At 42.8% G+C, this 23,005-nt stretch overlaps 3 protein-coding genes across 7 annotated transcripts; 1 reads left to right on the top strand and 2 right to left on the bottom strand.

The window, feature by feature from the left end:
- Nucleotides 1–28: 28 nt before the first annotated feature.
- On the bottom strand, nt 29–10,847 carry vps35l (VPS35 endosomal protein sorting factor like). 2 transcript variants are annotated; one of them, XM_062413821.1, is made up of 30 exons: nt 10,699–10,847; nt 9,074–9,173; nt 8,523–8,705; nt 8,297–8,416; nt 8,175–8,199; nt 7,554–7,633; nt 7,100–7,228; nt 6,912–6,996; nt 6,768–6,824; nt 6,453–6,549; nt 6,130–6,177; nt 5,672–5,765; nt 5,293–5,493; nt 5,123–5,169; nt 4,804–4,915; nt 4,577–4,693; nt 4,442–4,495; nt 4,271–4,351; nt 4,117–4,179; nt 3,922–4,007; nt 3,736–3,816; nt 3,360–3,423; nt 2,799–2,897; nt 2,645–2,722; nt 2,449–2,563; nt 1,960–2,099; nt 1,670–1,835; nt 1,220–1,338; nt 936–1,082; nt 29–789 (listed from the first exon to the last, which is right to left on the bottom strand). In XM_062413821.1, exons 1-30 carry the CDS (start codon nt 10,713–10,715, stop codon nt 691–693), a joined length of 2,904 nt encoding a protein of 967 aa, XP_062269805.1. In that variant the 5' UTR covers nt 10,716–10,847; the 3' UTR covers nt 29–690. The 2 variants fall into 2 exon arrangements, with proteins under 2 accessions (XP_062269805.1, XP_062269804.1); XM_062413820.1 differs by having other exon boundaries at nt 936–1,085; nt 10,699–10,846.
- Nucleotides 10,848–11,202: 355 nt separating this feature from the next.
- zdhhc16b (zinc finger DHHC-type palmitoyltransferase 16b) lies at nt 11,203–22,129 on the top strand. 4 transcript variants are annotated; one of them, XM_062413826.1, is made up of 11 exons: nt 11,203–11,316; nt 12,119–12,171; nt 14,136–14,436; nt 14,532–14,726; nt 14,915–15,003; nt 15,087–15,115; nt 15,215–15,348; nt 19,472–19,557; nt 19,646–19,769; nt 20,388–20,458; nt 20,664–22,129. In XM_062413826.1, the coding sequence occupies exons 3-11, from the start codon at nt 14,176–14,178 to the stop codon at nt 20,764–20,766; spliced, it is 1,092 nt and encodes a 363-aa protein (XP_062269810.1). In that variant the 5' UTR covers nt 11,203–11,316; nt 12,119–12,171; nt 14,136–14,175; the 3' UTR covers nt 20,767–22,129. The 4 variants fall into 4 exon arrangements, with proteins under 4 accessions (XP_062269810.1, XP_062269808.1, XP_062269809.1 ...); XM_062413824.1 differs by lacking the exon at nt 11,203–11,316 and having other exon boundaries at nt 12,093–12,171; XM_062413825.1 differs by lacking the exon at nt 11,203–11,316 and having other exon boundaries at nt 12,094–12,171; nt 14,132–14,436.
- On the bottom strand, nt 16,269–18,597 carry LOC133975822 (tripartite motif-containing protein 16-like). The gene has a single exon (XM_062413822.1). It carries the CDS (start codon nt 18,515–18,517, stop codon nt 16,850–16,852), a length of 1,668 nt encoding a protein of 555 aa, XP_062269806.1. The 5' UTR covers nt 18,518–18,597; the 3' UTR covers nt 16,269–16,849.
- Nucleotides 22,130–23,005: the final 876 nt, after the last annotated feature.

The raw sequence follows: 23,005 nt of genomic DNA, 5'->3' as shown, positions 1-23,005 counted from the left end.
TTTTTGGGATTCATACACAAAATTTAAATAAAAACAGAATTTAAGTTTATTTCTACAAACGCATGAAGTAAACATGTTAAAATACTATAATTAAAGCAATATTATTACATTCCTGTATATTTTTAATCCATGAAAACAGGGGTTTAGTTGTACATGATGTTCTGCTCAGGAGTAGTTGCAGGTAAAACGAAGTAAATCTTCACTGCAAAAATGTGCAAAGATTATCTTAACGGAGTCGCTCCTCTATGAAAATGTGTTTAGTGCAGAGCAACTGCTTTCAGACATCCACTGAAGTCCGGTTATTTTCCTGAAATAGTCCTGCAGGGTTGTGTGGGAGAGAATGCAAATGTCAGTCAGTTGGTCTGGAACCTTTCCTGCCAGCCAGCCTTGCAAAAATGTCTGGAGTAAGTCAGAGTGACCCCATGTGAGGATACAGCAGAAACATTTGCTTGTTGATGAAGTATGTAACAGGACGGACGTGAAACTGTTAAGGTCTCAGGATGAAAAAGAGGAGCCGCCCATCTTTCCAGACTTCATGTCTGAATACAGCTTCAAAGAATGACATTTTTCTTCTCCATTCACAAATTCAAAATCCTACAGACATGTCTTTGTTCTATGTGCTTCTTGTTATCTTTTATTTACACAACCTCGATGTGTGGAAATGTTTTAGTAAATACATGATGTGGGCGTTCAGGTGCGGGACTGCAGTGTGAGCCTCTGGACCGTGTCTGACAGGTGAGCCATGTCGGGCTGCTGGGCCTGGTGTTTGATGGACTCCAGAGTCCGCACCTGGAGCAAGAGACGGAAGACATGAAATAATTATTATTTCATTTAAAAAAAGTCAAAAAGTAACAGTGATGGCTGAAAACGTGGGAGTGCACTCTTGTCCAAGGAGAGCCGGGTTTGATGGGTTTGCTGCTTGGATGTGAACTCACCGAGATGCGAGTCTCACAGCATCCATGTTTGTGGCTGAGGTTCCACAGGTTGATGGTGAGCTGGCTCAGCTTGTTGTTCCTCAGGTCGCCGTGAGCCAACAGGACGGCGAACAGGGAGAGGGCGATAGTGCCTTGACGCCGTGCGTTCTGCTGCAAAGGACATTAAGGGAGGAACATAAATGAGGGAAAGCCTACATCTTGCTGACTGCCAGCAGAAGGCAGACACTGAAGTGACCGCAAAACTGAACGCTAGAAAAACGCTGCTTCTTTGCGTCTGTCCGCACCTCGTCACGACCCAGAGTCTTCAGATGATCCAGGATCTGTCCGATCAGGGTCTCACACAGTTTGTTGATTTCCGAGAGAAACTTAGGGTCTCCCCCGTAGAGCGTCTCGTTGGAATCCACTGAGTCCAGGAGAGAGAAGGCGACGTTACAAGTGGGCAGAGAAATCATCGATGGAGCGCTCATTTGCGTTAAAATCCCAACCACTACAGCAAGATTTAAAATGTACAGCCTCTAGTCATGAAGCAGAATAGTTGAGGTGTCACATCACTTTAAAACATATCTAAATTTAAACAGGAATGTGTCTGAATTTCTGGAAAACCTTGGATAGTTGGCTCCAAAAACAGGGGATCATAGAAAGGTAAAGCTAAATCTGTCATCTTGAATGAAAACATAACATCTAATTGTCCTCCAAGGTGAAGGATGGTTTTACTCAGCTGTGTGTGCATGTACCTTTGGGGACGGAGTAAAGGTAGGTTTCCTGGCTCATGGCGGCCAGCAGGGGCAGCGCGCTGATGTAAACCCGCACCTTGGCGTCGCTGTTGTCCTCCCAGGTGTAATCCTGGACCATGTTGAGCAGACCTCGGACCAGGTAGAGCACGCCATGCTCAGGATGGTCCTGTAGACATCGAAATGGACCGTATTGACAAACACACTCACAGACTTGTAAAACTGCAGGGGATCTAGGGGGAGGTGATCTTTTCTTTAATCTGAGGCAGACTGGAGAGGATGGAGTGTGTTACCGGGACAACCAGAAGCATGGCCAAGAAGTTGTTGATGAAGTCCAGCAGGAAGCTTTCGGAGGAGCGGAGTTTCCCATCCACGCTGATGGAGCGAGGGACCTCCGGGAGGATACTGACCGCTGCCTTCAGGAAGGCATCCGCTGAAGGAGAGGAAAGATGGTAGGAGGAAAATGAGGTAGGCAAGGAGGACACAAAGGAGGTAGGAGGGGAAGAAAAAGTGGAAGAAAAAAGTGAGGGAAATGAGAGAGAGAGAAAGTGTTGGGCGCACAAAGAAAGAGATGGGAAAATTGAAAAAAAGGAAAGAAGGAATAATGGAGAAAGGATGTGCAGAAGAAAGGAAGGAAAGGAGCGATAACAAAAGAGGAAAATGTTAAGAAGGAAACATTGGGATTTGTTTAAATTCCAAAGACCCTTTGGCCGCAAAGTCCTGAATTAGTTTAGTGACTTTTCACTTTCAGTTTAAAATGTGAAACCTGGCAGCGTGCTCACCCTGGGAGAGGCACTGATTGGCCAACGCAACCTGACCAGAGAGCAGATAGAGGCTGAGACGACTGAAGATGCTGCTGAGAGACGGGATGGTGATGAAACTGTAGGCAGCGCACGCCTGGAGGAGAAAGACAGAGAAACATGGTGATGGTGGTTATATCCGTCCGTGTGGGAACATACGGTGGCCCCGTTGACTCACCCTGACGAACGCTGCCGTTTTGCGGGAGTGACTCCCCCTCATCACCCTCCTGGTCTCCATCGCCAGCTGGTTCACCGTCTGGGAACGACAAGATTGGCTGAGCATCGAGCATATGTGATAGCATACACTGACACACACACTGATTTCTACTGACGTGAATGAGCTGCACCAGAACGGGCTCCAGGTTACAGAAGGTGGCTCTGGCCTCCACACAGAAACTCAACTGCTGCTCAAAATCACGGCCAAAAGACACCTGGAAAAACACGGAGGAAACCGATACAAATTATCAAAGAAGGAGAAAACACATGTTTACTCATCAACAACAATAACATACTTGACATTTTGTTATGTTGTTGGGATAGGAAATTAGAGGTCCAGTGTGTGGTATTTGGCGACACCTAGCGGTAAAGTTGCACATTGCATCAAGTCCTCATGATTCCCTCCTAATAACTACATTGGCCACGCAGAAAAAACTGGGGGGGAAAAACAAGCAAAACGCCCTCTGAGGAGCCAGTGTTTGTTTTGTCCCTTCTGGGCTACTGTAGAAACATGCAGGTGCAACATGGAGGACTTTCTGTAGACATATAGGGCTACTGAAAATAAATTGCATACTGGACGGTTTAAAGAACAGTAACAGAGAAAGATAATCAGTTCATAAGACACATGTTGAATAGTTTGATCCTTCGACTGCTGACACACGTCGGAGGAGTCTCACCATGCGGATGAAGCCGATGATCAGCAGAGCCAAAGATCTTTTCTCATCCTCCGTAGTGAGAGCACTGGAGGATAAAGAGCAGAAGGATGAGTGACTGATGAATTATGCTGTGCACACAATACTAGAAATCATGGAAGTGTGACATCATTGCTGAAAACATAAGCCATTCGTTCGAAGATAATAAAATAGGTTTGACAAACTAAATTCAAAAATATAACCGATATTTTAAAGTAATTAATTCCAACCAGAATGATCTACACAAAGACATTAAGATGAGTCATTTTTATATTTTAATTAAACAAATAAATATAAGCTAAATTGTAATTGTACAGTGGCAAATAATATATATCCCCCCCCAAAAAAGTGAACCCCCTACTTGACAGAGTCGTGCATGGTCTTGCAGATGTGGAGCATGGCGTTGAGGATGACCGGGTCTCTGGTGAGATCCACCTGCTGTCTGCGGGAGACAAACACACAGATGGAGACCAATTCAAAGCCCAAAACTTGTACTTCTATATTTCTCTCACGGAGCAAATAAACCCAATTATTTCAACAAACGTACTTGATGAAGACCTCCATGATGGATCTGCAGACCTCCACTCTCACACTGTCCTTCTGGAACATGTCCAGGAACGGCAGGAAGCGCTCCTGCAAAAACAGAAGAAGGGAAAAGGTTCAGAGCTGTGGCGCGATGAAGGGAAGTGGTTTGTCACGTTGAGCTCTCACGATGATGCACTTTGAATTGGTGAAGGCTCACCATGGAGAAGAGGACGGAGAAGTCCTGGAAACCGGGGAGGATCTTGGTGATCACCGACTGCAGCTACACGAACAGAACAAAACAAAACAGAGTCACTAAAGAGGTGGTGGCAGAACAGAACAGTCAATGTCCTGTTAACCAATTAGCTGTTGACCTGAGGATAGGCGTCTTCGAAAGCCCGGTCCGGGGTCATGTGTTTGATGATGTCAGCGAGGATGGTGTTGACCTCACGTTTCTGTGAAAGAGAAAAAAAAAGAATTGTTGTTACATTTTAAATGATCTACAAAATTGAAACACCTCATCCTGTGTCCTGTGTTTTACTCACTGTAAAGTGTCGGCAGGTGAACTCCACCCAGATTTCAGCACAGTTGACGTAATCCTGGAAAACCACTCGTCGTCATAATCCAGAACATTTAGCTTGAAATGATAATCTGTAGAGCTGCTTCGGTCTTCCACGTACCTGAGGACTGCGGACTTTGGTGATGACCTTCCAGGCTTCGTTCAGGATCGTCAGCCTCTCAGACTCTGGAGGGTCGGCACAAGCCAGGGTGCGACCCAGTGATCCGAACAGCAGATGCTGGAGAGGACACGATCATCACATATCATTGATTAGATTACAAGCAGATTTAGACATCAACAGCAAGAGAAACTGCATATTCCCCAACGTTAGTGTGCGTGTCCTCTGACCTTCGGGAAGCCGGCCTCATCGCAGTCTTTGATCATCCCGATGAAGTCGGTGGCTCTGGCTGCAACGAACTCCGGCCTGAACGCCCTCATAACTGAATTCAGTAGCAAGGCACTGTGGGAAACGGGCAGGGATCATATTGTGTCCTGTTAAAAGCTCAACTCTTGTTTTCCACAACCAACCACTGAAAACCTGAAAACAACCTGAGACCACCCTGCCATTAACCCATAGTTAACTGTAGCACTCAATCTGACACCAACAGGACAAAACTCAACAAGTGAGAAGTCAGCTCATTGTTATTATGTCGTTAAAAACACTCACTTGTTTCCTACTTTCTTGCATCTCTCCATCATCTCTGTTAGCAGAGGCTGAAATGGAAACAAAAGCTGCATCACTGCATCGAATACTGTCAACAACTCCTGATTTGCAATATCTTTCACTTTTAAAAAATAACAGCAAAGAAAAAGTAACGTGTGTTTGTGTGTGCGTACATCTGGAGCTCGGTGGGCGATGCACTGCAAGATCCAGCTGATGGCGGGCGAATAGAGCGTCAGGTACTCGGGCACCTCCACCCTCTGCATCGCCAGCTGGTTCCGCACGATGTCGCCGCCGATCTGGCGGAAGGTCCCAAGCAGGTCGAAGAAGTTGCGGTTCAAGCTGTCTTTCAAATGCGGGGCCACCTCCATGCCCACCTGGAGAAAGAAAGCAGCGTGACCCTTTTATCCCTGTGATCGGGTATATCATGCGGGCTACCTTGATGAACACGGACAGAACAAGAGTGTTTACCAGGCTGAGGTAAATACAGACAGATTAAAACAAAGGAAAATACCAGATGAATGAGACAAATAGAGCACATGAAAAACATCTCACCCTGCAGAGGTACGCTCTGGTATACGCGGCCACCAACGGGTCTCCGATCCCTCTGACCATGGCCGTCAACCGAGGGAGCGTCTCCTGAATGCCACTGTGGAGAGAGGAGGAGCACCGTGCAGCATAATGACAAAACTGCTGTTAAAACACTTTGAGCAAAAAGGAAATTTGCTTCATACTTGGTTACAAATGCATGCTAATAATTTAAGCCTTTTACTTCAAATAAAATCCCAAACTTTTAGTAGCAACCAAATATCTAATTATTCACGCAATGATAAAAAAGAGATCTTGAACAGTTATTAAATTGTCTACAAAGAAAAATATTTCAGGCACTTTCTAAACCAACATCTATGTTAACAATAACATTTATAGGTTACTAATATATAATTAACAAAAGAAAAAATCCCATTTTTCAACAGTAAAAGTAAAGTTCGTAAGAGATATGATATGATACGTACGATTTGTTGAGGAAGCGGTTGCACTTTAGAATGGCAGCCTCGACGTATCTGTTCATGGAAGTTAAAGACTGAAAAACATGTGTGTGTGATCAGGGTCAAGGCAACAAAAGTGTGTGTGTCCATTTATAAAACCAGGAAAACCTGATTTAAGAAATCTACATATGCTCCAAAAGGACAATGTACGGTTCCATTATTTCTGACAAAATTTTTACTGAAAATAATATTTGGCCGATAAGTTCAACTGCAAACAGGCCTGAGATCAGTCCTGATGACCTGACAGCAGATATCATCTGTAAAGCCATGCTGATGGTGGTAAAGGATACAATCTGGGAAGTAGCTCCCTGATGGAGGCGATCTTGAAGAACCAGTTGAGGCACGTCTCTTTGGCCGTGTCGTGCACGTCATCCACCGTGAAAGAGTCTGAGGTGGTAGAACACAGAGTGACACACACACACACACACACACACACAACCACACACGAATCAACGCAGCGTCACCTCAGAAAAGTCCCAAGTCGATGTGTTGATAACGTTTCAACAGCTCAGAAAAACTGTGTGACAAACTAATTCAGGAGTTCACGTGTGAAAACAGCTTGTTCCCCCCAGAAATAAAACAGGATGTAGATATTCAATTCTTACCTGGCAACGGTTGTGGCTCCGAACACATGCTCCAGATTCTATCGTACACTAGCTGACCTAAAAACAAGCAGGAATATACTCTTAAAAAAGTGCCCTGTGTTTTTTAAAGACGTGAACTAAGGGAAACGTGGCTTCTTAACTCACCAAAGGTGTCAAGGATATCGGTGATGAGGACAAACTTGCTGGGGTAGAACTGGATCACTGAGGTGTCAGACAAAAGCTTGGAGCACTGGACACAGATCCCACATGGTAAATAAGAGAAAAGCTGTTAATATTGAAACAGTGTTGATCAAACATTCACTTCACGTCTGAGGCTCTTTCCACCGAGTCACCTGAATGACAATCTTCAGCGCTTTGACCTTCTGGTCGGAGGCCCACGCCTCCTTCAGGGACTGGTTCAGCTCCTCGATGCGGTTGGCATAATCCTGCTGGGAGAGGTTCAGCAGCTCTCTCTGGGAACCCTGGACAAATTATACACACATCAACAAGAAGGTCCAAATTTCACTCTGCTTAGCTAAAATAATATAAACCTCAATGAAAATCTAATGTTGATGAATTTGGCTACTTATCAAGCAATAACAAGGGTGGTTCTCCAAGGATATTCGAAAATGTCAATGTCTCATACCCACTGGCTTACTATGGATTTTGAAATATCCATTTGCATTCTCATAAAAAGGTCTTCTGGAAAATCCAGACTTGAGTGCTTGTCTGAAAGCAGCTTTGCAGCCCAGAAAAAGCAACACGCTGGAGTATTACTTGCCCACATGAATATTGACAGACACGTACCTCTTCCAGATCATCCAGTTCCTCCAGGCGAGTGCGGACTTTCTCTGAAACAGCTGAGGTTCCTGGACTGGGAGCTTTTCCTACAGAAACAACAGGAGGAATTTGTCCGATTTTAAACAATCAAAGTAAAAATAAATGTTTTTTTTAGTTTTTGTTTGTTTGCTCCTTGGAGCAGGACAACACATTAAACTGAGCTGAACATGCATATTTTCCTAAGCTCTAAATACTTTGTTGTATTTGTGTCCTTATTTATCGATTAAATCATTTTAAAGTTAACTTGTAAAATATCAGGTCTCAGTTTTATTTCTTTATCTTATAGGTTTGTGAGTAAATCTTCGGATTCCTCACCAAATTTAATTATGTATACATATCGGCAGATGTATTGGTATCAGACATTTTTTACTCCTGAATATCTGTATCAGAATCAGCCCCCAAAATCTGTAGGAGTTAGGCTCTAATAAATATAACAATTAGAGCAGATTTGTAGTTTTCCTCCATTGGTGATGCATAGGTTGATAAACTCGAAATGTTATTGGTCTAATCTGAATGAACACTTCGCCTTATAAAACACTGATATCGCCTCAGATATGGTTAAATTCAAATAATAAATACAGGTCTTACCTCTGTCAGAGCCCATGAAAAGATTCTATGGAGACAAACAAATTTCAATCAGATTTCCATTCAGTAAAAGGAAGCTGTAGTTCAGTCACAGGTTGTAGGTGTTACAATGGAGAGCGACTCACGATCGAGAGTTTTTCGGTGGTGGTGAACCGGGCCAGGATGTCTCCCCGCTTCGACGACCAGGGCTCAAAGTCTGGTCCCACGGCCTCTTCTTCCTTCTCCCTCCTCTTCCTTCCGAGGTCCTGGAAACAGAACACCTCAGCGAATAAAACAATATGCTTACTTTTGAATTCCAATAGTTCCAACTGTTTTCTCTTATCAGTCAGTATGTCTGCAGTATGAACTGACCCCTGTGGAGGCGCTGTGTGAAATGGCTGGAGGCTCAACGGCTGAGGCTGCTGCAAACATGGACAAGGGGTCAGTCCCATCCATCATGGAGCTTAGGGGGTCCGGGGGAACTGAGGAAGAGGAGGAGGATGTGGAGGAGGTGCTTCCTTTACGAGCCCCACGGCGGGTCTTTGTATCAGTCACCTGTGACCAGAGGAGAGGGTCAGGACAGAACTTTTACTGGGACACTGAAGACCAGATCAGTGTTTTGACAAGTTTTAGCTCATTTCATGTAAATTACAGCAGAGGAAGCTTGTTTCAATTTATTAATTCTGCTATAAAAATGAATTTGCAAACTTCAAACTCAACAACAAGAAAGTTCGGTCAATGTTTCATACTAATTCAGCTCATTTATGTCAAATAACAAAACACAATGTGTTAAACTATGCAGAGGGATGAAGCTAAAGAGATGGAGAACCAGGATAAAGAGAGAAAGGGAGGTTTATGATGCTGTGCTGTGACAAAGATGTTTCTGGTGAAGATGAGGCTGAACAGCGGGAGGAGGCTGATACCATTATGGGCTTGATGGGATGATAGTCTCCCAGCTCAACCAGAGCCGCCTCAGGACGACACTTCTGCAGCTCCGCCTCATAGCTGCGCCCGCGGGAGCGCCTGGTTACACAGCGGATTGACAGAAGACACAGAATAAAGTTAAGCTGCTTCTACTGACACCATGCCACACTAGTCTCAACACTCAGTGATGAAGCAGCTGCAGAAAACAAACCGTGTATTTTCTTACAGTTAAAACAGTCAATGCTAAATCTCTCTACTGTCCTTACAAGCAGTGATGAAGTTTTACGGCTAAGCAATAAAACAATATCAATAATTATTATACAGTGCGTTGATATAATAAATAATTGATCTGTAAAACGTTTTGTTGTTTGTCCTTCTCTGCTCAATAAGAAGAGAATAAAACTGCAGCTTTTCCTCAGGAGCAAAAAAATTAAACTAATAATAATGTGACATTCATCTTGATATAATTGATACAATTATTTCCGCGATAAAACATTAGAAAACAGTGAGAATGTAACATCACATCAGTATCTTAGGGCAAAAAGGGAAATATCACCAGACCCATAAAATATTCCTTTCACAAAAAGCAGCAAGTACTGAACTCAAGAGCCTAGAACTAGAACTCAGACTTGTAAAATGTATAATATTTTACCTTAACGTAAAATAAATAATTATTTATATTGACTGACATGGACATTTTTTATCATTGTATGATTTTTGGTCATATCGCTGTCTAAGTGCCTACCCCGCCCCACTAAGTTTAAGTGCTCCTGAGCAAGGCACCTTACTCGCCCAACACCCCTGTGTGTCCTCCTGTGTTCACCAGATGGGACAAAAGCAGAGAACAAATTTCCCCCGATTTGCATGTGTGTGGGACCAATAAATGTATCTTTTATCTTATACTTAAATATACTTGTGTCAGGGAACTGGACAACCTCTGGTCTGGTAGAACTGAATGACAAATCCAAATGTAAATGTAGCGGATATTTTGATTTTAGTTTTGTAATTATTGATGCCCAGCCCACTCAGAACCATCACAAATTAAGATCGACAGAGTAGATCTACTTATGTAAATGGTCTTTATTTATATGGCACACACACACACACACACACACACACACACACACACACACACACACACACACACACACACACACACACACACACACACACACACACACACACACACACACACACACACACACACACACACACACACATTCCTTCTATCTATCTATTTAATTGAAGCAGAAAGGATGATGAACATGATTTAAGTATTTCATACATTTACATTGAAATCTAAACCACCTCATCACCTTGTCAAACCCACATCGTCTGTGCTGAACCACATCTAAACAGCTCCAGAGGAGGGGGTTTGGTGAAAGGCCACAGACACAGTACTGATGCATATAAGAAATAATCAGATGTTGAAAAGCTGCTAAAACAACTGACAACTGAAAGCTGACAACTGAAGAGCCTACGTGATAAATCGCACGTAAGCTCTTGATGTGAGCACGTGCACCACACGTAAAGTGTATACATCTTCACAGTATGAATAAATACATCGTTCAAGTCATTTCTCTTGTAAATAAAGTGTTTTTAAAAGGAGAAACCAGCAGCTTACCACTGCACCGCGGCCATCTTTCTTCAGTCATATGACCTCTTGGCACTTCCTGGTTCGTTTGGGAATTTCGGGAAAGCGTTGTTTGTCTTTTTAAATGAGCGGTTTACCAAATATGTATCATTTCATATATACAGCTGCTACTTTAAAAATACAATAAGCTTCTATTTCTTAATGAAAAGCAACGACCGCCTGAGTTGAGAGACGTTTTAATGAACTGTCACAGAATGATAAAACTCCCTTTCCCAGAACACACTTCGGGCTGCAAAGCGAGATGCCAGCAAAGAAAAATCCTAGAGAAGAGGTGCCACTTGGGTACTATTTGTTATGGAGCCTTCCATTGTGCAACTAATAAATAACAAACAAACCACAATAGCGTATGAATGTTAAAACTACATATTACTCCCACTGTTTTAATAAATATAAAAGTAACTCGCAGTCAGCTTTGTGGAGCGAAGACGCGACAGTTCTTTCTGCTGCTGAGTGAGTCATCTGTCCAATTGACGGTCTTACAGCGGGCTGTGTTTGCTGCGGTCAGGATGTGGAGACCCGAGCTAGCATTTAGCCTGATCATGTCCTGATCACGAACTCCAGGCTCCCTCCACGATTCCACCTGTACAGGTAAACCACAGCACGTCCCTGTCCGGTTTGGTGCGGCTCAGTGTGCTGCGTGGGTGTGAACGGACCGTTAGCAGGGGCGGGCTAAAGGTGGACCGGGGCTGTGAAGCAGTTAGCTAGCTACAAACACAGCATGACGTGTTGGAGCCAATCCACCACTCACACACCGAGAGGCTTCAGTGGTAGATGTACATGTAAACTGTATATAGTTTAAAGTCTGTATGATGAGCATCAGGTTTGGACAGAAAACAAACCCACAGGATTTGCATTATGGTTTGATGGGGATGGACAGGAAACAGATGAGATAAAATAATCCTCAATGGGGACATTTGCAATATAACAGCAGCAAGAGTAAAAAATAGGCATCAGTAAGTAATACTTTATTGTAAGGATAATACTAAAGTGTAAGGAATATAAAAAACATGATTGACAAATATAAACAGTGTAAAGTCTAGACAAATATGTGCAGTTTGAATGGATGCACATGAACCATTCTATTAAACAGATAGAATAGATATTGCACAGTTAAGAGAGTTTGAATACAAGACTTTTGTACAAGTGATGAATTAAATTATCAATTAATCAACAGATCTGATTTTGTATATCGATAAATGTCTCCTTTATGAATCCTCTAGCACCCACAGGTTAAAGGAGAGAGAAAACATACGTTAAATAGAAAAGAAGTTTCTACATTTTCCTACAGCTCAGTGTGTTGTCTTCATAGTGCCCCTTTTTTTCTGATCAACAGTATGAAGCAGATAAAAGCTGCTTTGTTTGTAAATTGTTGCTGATTATTTCTACACAGTATCCAAATAACCATGGCCATAGGCAGAGATAGTCCAGCTTCTTCATATTAAGGTAAGCAGTAAGATTATGAGCATCAACCCTGAACTGTATTATTACTCCACTTTAACGGTTTCCATCCTTGTCTTATTTGAGCCTTCATCAAATGCAGTAGGTCGATGAGTGCAGGAAACTGTGCACTGACATGCAGGGGAGGTATTTGTTAATACTTGTAAAGAATCCACACAAGAGAGGATGTGGTGAGTCAGTGTTAAGTCATCAGTATACAAGCTGAGACTTAGCCGCAGGTTATAACTCTGTAGCTGAGGGTACAGAGTAGAACTCAGACAAATTTGCACACTCATACAACTTTATCTACATATTGTACATTTATAGAACAGCCCAATATTTAGTATTTCTGTTATTGTCTAGTTTATTCTGGATTCTGATTCTATCCCTATTTTAATTCCTACAACAATATTACATCTCCAACATACATACACAATTCCTGATTTAGGTAATTCCAATAGACTAGCGATGCACTTGGAAAATGTTGTAGGAATTAAAATAGGGATAGAATCAGAATCCAGAATAAACTAGACAGTGATCATCTTCTCTTCTGAGACCAGATTTAGTCCCACAGGTTGCCATAGAGACAGCGGCGCCCTGCTGTGATTGTGCCACTCCATCGAGTTCGTCTGTGCCTTGTACCCTGCATTTAGATTAATACAAGTATTCATTGAAACAGTGTATTTCATCATCCAACAGCCTGCCGTGAGAAGAGGTGTCCTCACATTATGGTACATTTTACATTTTTCAGCCATAACATCACGCCCTTATTATAAAAACATTGTTTAGTTTAACTTTTAATTTTGTCGATCGATTTAACTACTGTTCTCCCACATGATCAATCTTAGGGATATTTTATGAATTAAAATACAGAGAAGAGATGAAAGTCTCATTTGCATGGAAGGCCATTTCTGCCAACAAAATAAATAATACATGAATTAAATGACAAAAGTAAAAGTAAGCTCTTCAAAAAGACTGGCTTGAATCATTTGTTGAAAGTTATGACTATGTTCTTACTAGGCTGTGAGGAACACTCTGCAGGTCTGATCTGCAGCCAGGTGCACTTTGCATTCTGGGATACGACAGAGTGCAATCACAAGTTGCTGGCAGCTTGCAAAAGAGGATACCAAAACATGTACATTGGCTATTCCTTTGTTTTTTCTCTCTCTCACTCCTGTCACCCACAGTCCCCACTGAAGCTGGTGTTTTGGTTTACTTGAATTTTTTTTCTGTGTGAGAAGAAAACAACTAATTTGGACGAAAGCAAACAAACTATAGGTTGGAAAATGTCCTGGGAATCCCATGCTAAAATATATTGATAAATGGCAGAATAGAGCCAAGTTAACTGTGGTAACCACCATCAGAAGTCAAACAGAAGCTGATAAAGGAACAAAGAGCAGCTGGAAGCCCGGCATTGCTCTCACTCTCCCTGGCTGGCATTATTAATGCCTTCTTATTTTGGAGAAGCCGAACAAGCCTTATCTGTGTAACCAATACTCACTTTCATGAAATGATGCCCCAGGATCAGGTAGCCACTTTATTTCCTTCTCACAACATTCATCCCGTCACATTTGTCCCTTACAGGGTTACCACTCTGCATCTCCCCCACCAATTTACTGGAAGGTCCTGGCCCTGATCTCTTGAATTTTCTCTGAATTATTGAGAGAAGAAGTTTTTGATAGGGCCGATGGGCAAAGCTCAATTACCTGAAAGCTTCTGCCCTTGTTTATTTGACTGACAGATGGCACAGGGAGGCTGCTTTCTAGAAAAGGGCTTTCTATGAGTGGGAGTCCCTTGTTTAGCCTGTTTGCTTGTGTCGGAGCTCAAACTCCTACTCCTCCTGAGGTGGAGGCGACAATGAAGACCTCAGCGGTCATCAGGCTTAGCCAGGAAGAGCTGCTGTTTTACGCAGCCTGCTTTTGTAACTGTTGGTGTTTGTGTCTGTGTGTTTGTGTGTGTCTGGAAGGCAGAGTGTGTAGGAGAGGAGGAAGAGGAGGTGGTGGCGGTGGCATGCGTATGGGCAGTAGCTGGAGGTGGCAGATTTCCCGGGCCATGCGACTCGCACTGCGCTGGTGCCGGCTGTGCCGCCTGCAGAGAGGAGGAGGGAACAAAGTCCGGTTCAGCGGGAGGTTGTCGGAGCTGTGGAGCTACAGCAAACTGCTGCTCAAGTCCCTGTATTACAACAGCCTCAGCAACTCGGACACGATGCTGGACTGTGTGTTTGAGCCCGTCTACTGGATCGTGGACAACGTGACCCGCTGGTTTGGATTGGTGAGCTTGCTTCTCTTCTTCTTTCGTTCTACACTTCTACACATCATCACCTCTCACGCCATTCCTCACTGTCTCCTTCCCCTTTTCTCTCTCAGGTGTTCGTCTGTCTGGTCATTCTCCTGACCACCTCAGTCGTGGTGGTCATCTACCTGTTCGTCCTGCCCACGATCCTCAGCACATACCCGGTGCACTGGGTGGTCTGGCACCTCTGCTATGGCCACTGGCTCCTTGTCATGGTGGTCTTCCATTACTACAAGGCTACTACCACGGCTCCTGGACACCCTCCCAAGGTCTGTAAGCTCATAACAAATAAAAACAGTGTATAGACGCAGCATAGATGCACCGTTGTCTGAGAAAATGCCTTTTATAGAGGGGAACATATATGCTCTTGTATTTGTTGTGGCTGTGTCATTGGTAAATTGGTAAAACCTGACTTCTTGATTCATACGGTTTATCATCTTTGTTTTCTATATTTTAGGACAAAACTCAAATCCCCTCAGTGTCCATTTGTAAGAAATGCATCATTCCAAAACCGCCCAGGACGCACCACTGTAGCATCTGCAACATGTAAGATCATTGCTCAACTTCTTCCATGAGAGTTATTTGCTCAAGTTTGATTATTTTGCTGAAAATACTTTGTTTCATTGCAGGTGTGTTTTGAAGATGGACCACCACTGTCGTATCCTTTTTCAAACGTCAGAAAATGCATGAACGGCTAATTCTTTATTTTGTATTATTTCCCACTTTTGAATCACGTTGAACTTAAAATAATGTGCAGCCTGGCTGAACAACTGTGTGGGCCATTTCAACCAGCGCTACTTCTTCTCCTTCTGCCTCTACATGACCCTGGGCTGCCTCTACTGCAGCTTCAGCAGCAAGGAAATGTTTCTGGAAGCATACAGCGTTATAGAGGTGAGGCAGCACGAACACCACGACTGTGTACTAAGCTCAGATCTTTAAGCGACTCATTGCAAGAATATAAATACAAATTATAGGTTCCTGGTACATTTAACAGTTCCTTCTTGTTCTGTCACACTGTGGGAAATTTTTATTCACAATGGCTGATGACAATCAAAGCACTTTTGCTTAATGTTTTCAAGTCACATTATAAGTTACCAGGTTTTTAAGAAACTATGAATGATACTCCTGATTAAATTGTCCTGAACTTGGGGACATTTTTCACAGAAGTTTATATGGAATTTGATGAAAGGCTGAATGTAGAGCAATGGTTCAGTGGAACAATGGTTCAGTGATGTCTGGTTTGAAGATGATTGAGATCGTACTGACTGAGGTGTATGGACAGGGCCACCCACTGGTAAATAAAGACAAACACATGGAACTAGTGGTATGATAGTGGTTTATTGTGTGTGTCATCAGAAGATACTGGAAGCAAACCAGAGCCTAATCGCATCTTAAACCTTAAAATGTTTTGTACTTTGTTATACTAGTATTCCGGGTATTAGACTTATCAATCTGCCTCCTACCTGAAAGATTAAACAAATGTACACTGCAGGCTTGATTAAAACATAGGCAGCAATATATGATAGAGAAAGCTGATATAGAATGAAGTAAGAATACTGAGAATATTCCAACAGCTTTACATTTGCAAGTTGGTGTTTTGGAATAGTTAAATATAAATTGCTAAACTTAACTCTAAATCAGATTCGGGAGTAAAAACAAATTTAATTAATTAATTAAAAAAAAAACTGTCAGACAGCTTTAAAAACAACAATATTATATATTATATTATTTCTTAACAAAATGTACTTTTACACACTACATCATGCATTTTCTGTTTCACTCAACTCATAGAGAAGTCATCCGAGGCAGAATCTTGCTCTTTGGAAAAACTTTAATTGATAAATCCTCAAATTCTTTGGAGGGGTTGAATATTTCTGATTGCAACTGTACATACATGGTACTCTCACCGCTGTTAAAAGTTAGCCTACTGTATACAAATGAACTTGGTATCAGTTCAGTGTAACAAGTAATCAACATGCTAGGTAATGACAAAGACGTTCAACAACAACACAAAATCATAGGTTTACTTTTCTGGCAGACAATGTTCCCAACTAGCTGCATCCAGGCTCCAGCTGAGCTTGGCTTGCCTACTCTTGTTTAATGTTCCGCCCCTTGGCAACACTCATCACACAACCTGATTTCTCCAATGATTTAGAAAACAACAGCGAAATGAGTTCTTTTAAACACATTCATGTCAGTGTAATTATAGATTTCTGTCTTTACAAAGTGAGAACTAAATATGTGTGATAAAGGAAGGTCAGTGTTTGACCGACAGCTGATATCTGTGCGGAGCAGAAACGTCACCACGACGAACTTTGATCAAAAACATGGAGACAAAAGAAGTTAAGGATTTACAGACAGAATCTAAATCACTGCTTTTAATGACTGGAGTCTATTTTAGTTTACACAACTCAGCTGTGGACCCAGAACGATTAACCCAAACTCCAGCATAGAGAGGCTGAGTGAACGTGGTCTGGACTCTGTGGAGGAGAGTTATGGTGTCAGAGACGCTGTAGAAGGACAGAACACCTGCACTGTGATCCAGGTACACTCCTACTCTGGAGGACACAGGACCTGACACTGGAGTCCTGATGCTGTTGTAACAAAAGTTATAGCTGTCACCATCACAATATAATGACCAAGATTTATCATTGTTTCCAAATAGACATATTGGGCCTTCTGCTCTGCTGATATTCTTGTATGTGACTGCTACACGAACTGCTCCTGCCACCCCCATCTCCACCTCCCAGTAACAACGTTCAGTCAGACTCTCTCTACTCAGGACCTGACACCTATCAGTGAATCTGTCTGGGTGATCAGAATAAGGCTGTAGTTTCTTCATACGTGTTACTTTTCTGTTTTCCTCAGATAATAACAGATGTCTGTTTGCTGTGTTTGGATCCAGTGTGATTTCCTGTGAATATTTTAAGAAGTCAGCTCTGGTGTCTGGCTCCGGCAGTAAAACATCCACTTGAGACACAATCTGTAAAATCTCTGTCTCTGTCTCACTCAGAATGTCCTGTAGTCGACCTCTGACCTGTGACACAGCTGCTGTCACGTCCTCAAAGATCCTCAGAGGACGGATCCTGATGCTGGATGTGTGTGTAGATTCACTGAGCGGTGGCAGTGAGGGGTAGTTGTGTAGAAACTGGTGCTGATCCTCTGTGTCTGAGAGCTGCTTCAGTTCATGGTCTTTCTTCTTCAGCTCAGTGATCTCCTGCTCCAGTCTCTCCTGAAGCTCTCTGACTCGTCTCACTTCAGTTTCCTGCTGGGATCTGATCTGCTGCTTCACATCAGAGCTTCTTTTCGCCAACAGATGGATTAGCTCAGTGAAGATCTCCTCACTGTCCTTCACTGCTTTATCAGCAGAGCCATTGATGGCCTCCTCCTCCTGTTGAAGCAGCTTCACGTCTTTCTCTGTGTCCTGGACTCTCTGCTGGATTGTTTTTCTCCTCAGCCCGAGCTCTCTCTGCCTCTCAGTCCTTTCTGCTGCAGCTGACACTGTGTCATGGTCTTTATGTTCATCCATAGAGCAGAGATAACAGATACACTGCTGATCAGTGCGGCAGAATATCTTCATCACCTCGTCGTGACGAGAGCAAATGTTCTCCTGGAGCTTCTCCGAGGGCTCCACCAGCTTGTGCTTCTTCAATGGAGCTGACTGAAGATGAGGCTGGAGGTGTTTTTCACAATAAGAAGCCAAACAATTCAAACAGGACTTGAGAGCTTTCAGTTTTCTCCCAGTGCAGACATCACAGGCCACATCTTCAGGTCCAGCATAGCAGTGATCAGCAGGAGCAGCTTGGAGTCCAGTCTTCTTCAGCTCCTCCACTAAATCAGCTAACATGGTGTTTTTCCCCAGGACAGGCCTCGGTGTGAAGGTCTGTCTACACTCTGGGCAGCTGTAGCTTCCTCCCTCCTCCCCTTTATCCCAGTGGGTGTTAATACAGCTCCTACAGTAGCTGTGTCCACAGCCAGTAGTCACCGGATCCTTCAGTAGATCCAGACAGATCGAACAGCAGAATCTTTCTCTGTTCAGTTGATTTTCTTGCTCCGCCATTTCAGCTGCTGCCAGTGACTGTCGAACAGTTTCACTTCCTCTGAACACAAATATATCTCTGCTCCTCCCCCTCTTGTTCACTCCCTGCAGTGACTCAGCTCCCAAAGTTCACAGCTTGTTGTTCACTGGTTCTTTCACGTACACACCTGTGAAGGGAGGAGACACAGACATATCCTGACTGGGAGGAGCTGGTTGTGAGTTTTTATCTGTGTTATCACATTTCAAAGTGAATAGTTGCACTTGGAACTGTCACATTCAGCTCACAACAGCACTGGTTGTAAGATTCACATTCTTCAAAGTTTCCAGAAAACATCTTTTCAATGGAATAAAAACCAACTTACAAATGGTTTCTCAAATGAAAAACACAAGTAGCCAGGATTCCTCAACCCTGGAAAGTACCAACTATAAAATACAATTTCTAAAATTTCTAGGACTGCAAAGCAGCACTGAGCGGGCCTGAGCACATGCATTTTGAAGCATTGCATGCGTTTTGCCTTTTGACTGAAAAAAATAAATAATAATTACAACAACTTCCTACGGTACACTAGATTTACATGCACTTCCAGGCCTGAAGGGGACGCTGTGACGAGGACAGACATGCCATTCTCCCTTATTATCTAAGATGTAAAAACTGCGTGTGTTATCAGCTGTTACCAAATATCTCGGTGATGAAAAGTTTGGTAGCGGCTGTCAGGCGGTAACAAGAAGGCAGAGCCCGATCTCAAATGGCATAAGACGAGTGAAACAGGAGATCTGAAAGTGATCTTGACTTGCTGCTCTCATATTTACCTCTTATCTAGGATGGTCTCATTTCATGTGTGTTTGCCAGATGGCGAACAAACCACGTTCCGTGTTAAGACTTAGCTCACGCATGTTGTAAGAAGTGTTATCCTGAGGAGGAATGACTTCGGAAAGCAACTGATAAGTCTGACCGTATTCTTCTCTCCCTTTTAGACTTATTATCAGACCCCAACTCCAGACTACACCTTAAGAGAAACCACGGCTCAGAAGAGTGTCATCTACCTCTGGGTACTGACCAGGTGAGCAACACTTCACCACTGGTAGTCTCTTTGTTTAAAAATCTAATGAAAGTTTTAATGTAACGCCCCACATGCACCTTTTCTCCAGCTCTGTGTCAGTAGCTCTGGGAGGACTCACCCTGTGGCACACCATACTCATCTGCCGAGGGGAGACCAGCGTGGAGCGCCATATCAACCGCAAAGAGACCAGAAGACTCCGGGAGAAGGGCAAGGTACACAAACTGTGATCAAAGACTGTAAATAAACATGGACGCCTCTCTACTTCCTCCAACTATCCAGAAATTAAGCCAAAATATCATTGATATACGATAACGGCCATCAAGCACTGATCGCGTCATTTGGAGTCAGGATCTACGCAGTAGTGATCGTGAAGTGGAATCGCGATATTGAATTCTGTTGAAACACACGGTCGATTCACAGCCAAGACTGACTCATGATTTATAACGACGGCTCAGCATCAAATAACTAATTAAAACCAAATTCATGGAAAAAATGTGCACTCAAACAAACCAGTATGATGAGAACTACTTAAAATGACAGAATCCGACTTTAAGAAACATTCTTGGAGGTGGGGTTTATGTCTGATCTGCAACCAGCCACCAGAGGGCCCCAGAGAGACTTTGGTTTCACTTTTGGGGAGCTGTCATGTCGTCCACTCTTCATAGATCTTTGGTTTCCAGCACTATATATGTGCCGAGTTACTGCACGGCTGCTTTCAACAGAATGGAAAGAATAGTAAACTTAAAGACTATTCATTTTTTTTTATCTCTGTTTTAAAACTGTTAAAATCCAGCTCTGACCATGTTCCTTCATTTTCTGGTACAATGCAGGTGTTCAGAAACCCCTACCATCACGGAAATATGAACAACTGGAAGTTACTGCTCGGTGTGGAGAAAAGAAGGTGGGTTCCGTTTGGCATTTTCCTGAACTGTGCTTGTAGTCGTACCTTAAAGCAACACTATGTAACCTTTACTGAGCAGCAGTTTTACACTGTGTCTTGGTGGAAACAACCCACATGTGTGCCGTGTGTGAGATGAGTTGGGAACAAGTTCTTTGTGGTGTTGTTTTCAGCTGCGTTTGAATCGACTTGTTCTTCTCGTCCTCAGTCACTGGCTCACACGGGTCCTGCTACCCTCCAGTCATCTTCCCCACGGGGACGGCGTCGTGTGGGACTGCACCTTCACCAGGAGAGACCCGATGGCCATCTGACCCCCACCGCTTCATTTAATTAAGATGCTTTGCTGTGTAAAGGTGTTTGCGGACATAACAACTCGTCATGCCTCGAAATACCATCACCGTCTCACTGTCGGCAGCCTTGTGAAGTCGGGGTAGAGCTTCATCCTGCGACTGTAGCGCTATCGGCTGAATGGATTTACAGAAGGTGCTGCTGGCCAGCACACACATCTGTCTCCTTACGCTCGACCATTCGCAAAGACTGATGAATTTCTGCGCATTTCTTGCACCAGCACTACAGCCTCACCCGTGTAAGAGTGTGATGAGGGAGCACGGATAGGAGACGGGGAAGTACAGGAGGCGATGGAGATCATATCAAGTAACGGCATCTTAACGGTGCTATGTGTTGCATTTTACAACTAAAACCAAACTTAATAGAAAAACTAACATTTGTATGTATTTATCAGTGTGCTAACAATTTCCTAAAATGACAGAGACCATCTGAGAGAAATGTATGAGCTATACTGTAGCCAGCCACCAGGAAGTGATTGAGATGTTGCAAAATAGTGAGCAGGTGGGGACTTGTTTTAGTGAAACATCTGCACATTGGGAGGCGATCACTGTCATTTGAATGTCCAATTCCCTACAACAAAAAAGGTCCTGAAAAATTTCTGAAAAATGTGTGACTTCTGGATCCAATGTTGTCCAAACCATTTCATCCTGTAGATTTGAGCTGAGGTTGTTGAAAACAGACAGGAAGCAGAAACGAGAGGAATGAAACATCAGACTAGATTTCATTAAAGTCTGTTCAGATGCTAAAAAGCAAAGCACCTTTGATAACTGACACTGTATCCCTGACATGTCATCACAGAACTGAGCCTAAACCTTGTCTGCTTATTTAAGAGAGTTTGTCTTAATGAGATACTTTTTTAATGTTAAATGATCTAGGATTATGATGTCTTTTTCAAAAGTTATTTCTCTCATGAACTACTCTGTTAACACCTGCAGTGTTAAGTGGAGATGTTGGTGAGAGTCCCAAGCTTAGGAACCACAGATATGAATTGATGTTCTGGTGCCGAAGAGTTTGATCTATTTCCCTAAAATGTTTGACTTAAATCTTTTGCTCCCTACAATGAGGTGAAGAAGAAAGAACATACATGTTGTGTGCCTTGTTTGGGGCTTCAGTATTTAAACGTAGGCAATTTAATTAAGTGAGAAAAAGTCACTGTGAATTACATTTTTATTTTCACCTCAGTGTGTTCTTCATTTCAAAAGGAGTTGAATCTGTAGTTGCCATAGAAACATGACAACATCCCTGTGTAACCAAAGGGAGCTGTGCTCCAGTTAGATTGTTCCTTCTCTCTTTTAAAAAAATAAATAAAACAAGTGTTTGATATTTCCTGGTTTTACTGTGGGTCATTGCAGTTTGTATGAAGTCACTGACATTTGACCACTGAAAACTAATTAGTTCATCTTTGAGTCCAGGTCACAACTGGTCCATAGTGGAAGAAATTCCCGACTTGAGACATGTTCAAGAAGCTACTGTGACTTTGGCCTATGAAGGTGAAATTCGAATCAATTAATCTGAGTTCAGTGACAGTTGTGACAAATCTAGAAGGAATATATCAAAGCATTCTTATGGCTGTCGCAGAAACACAAATTATGTCAATCTTTTTTTCAATTCCAAAGAATACCTTTAATGACATCTTAACTTAGACATTTAAATATTGTCTATTTCCTTGGCATAAGTTGATGTGAGGTCCAAAGTCAGATGACCTGCAGAAATGAATCAACCTTAACTATGATATAGCTTCAATACTGCTTCGAGCCATTGATAAATTGACACATCTTCACTGATTAATGAACATCAATATCAAAAAATAAAATTAAACTTGACATTCACGCGTCAATGGAGACACGACACATGTAGAAGCGCTCGATTCTTGTCACCCTGTGAGCCACCTTGGTCTTTATTACCCCACCCAGCTGGTGACTCAAATCAAACGCACCACATGTTTTAAGACATTTCCGCTCAGACACACATTCATCCAGATGAGACGATTCACAGGTTGTAAGGGTCTGCTGGGTTCAGTGCTGCTCCAAGTTTTCATCTACAATAAAACAAGATGTTCATAAAAGTGGATTTAAAAAAACGTCTCTGCCACAGTTCTGGAGATGAGCTCTGTACTTTTTACTTTCTCTCTTATACAGGAGTTGACCAGTGCATACATCAGGAGCAGTTTTCAATTTGAGATATAACATATACTTAACTTAT

Source organism: Platichthys flesus, chromosome 20 (genome assembly GCF_949316205.1).
Source record: "Platichthys flesus chromosome 20, fPlaFle2.1, whole genome shotgun sequence".
NCBI lineage: Eukaryota > Metazoa > Chordata > Actinopteri > Pleuronectiformes > Pleuronectidae > Platichthys > Platichthys flesus.
Note: the sequence above shows the minus strand (reverse complement) of the source record. Positions and strands in the feature narration are given on the sequence as shown.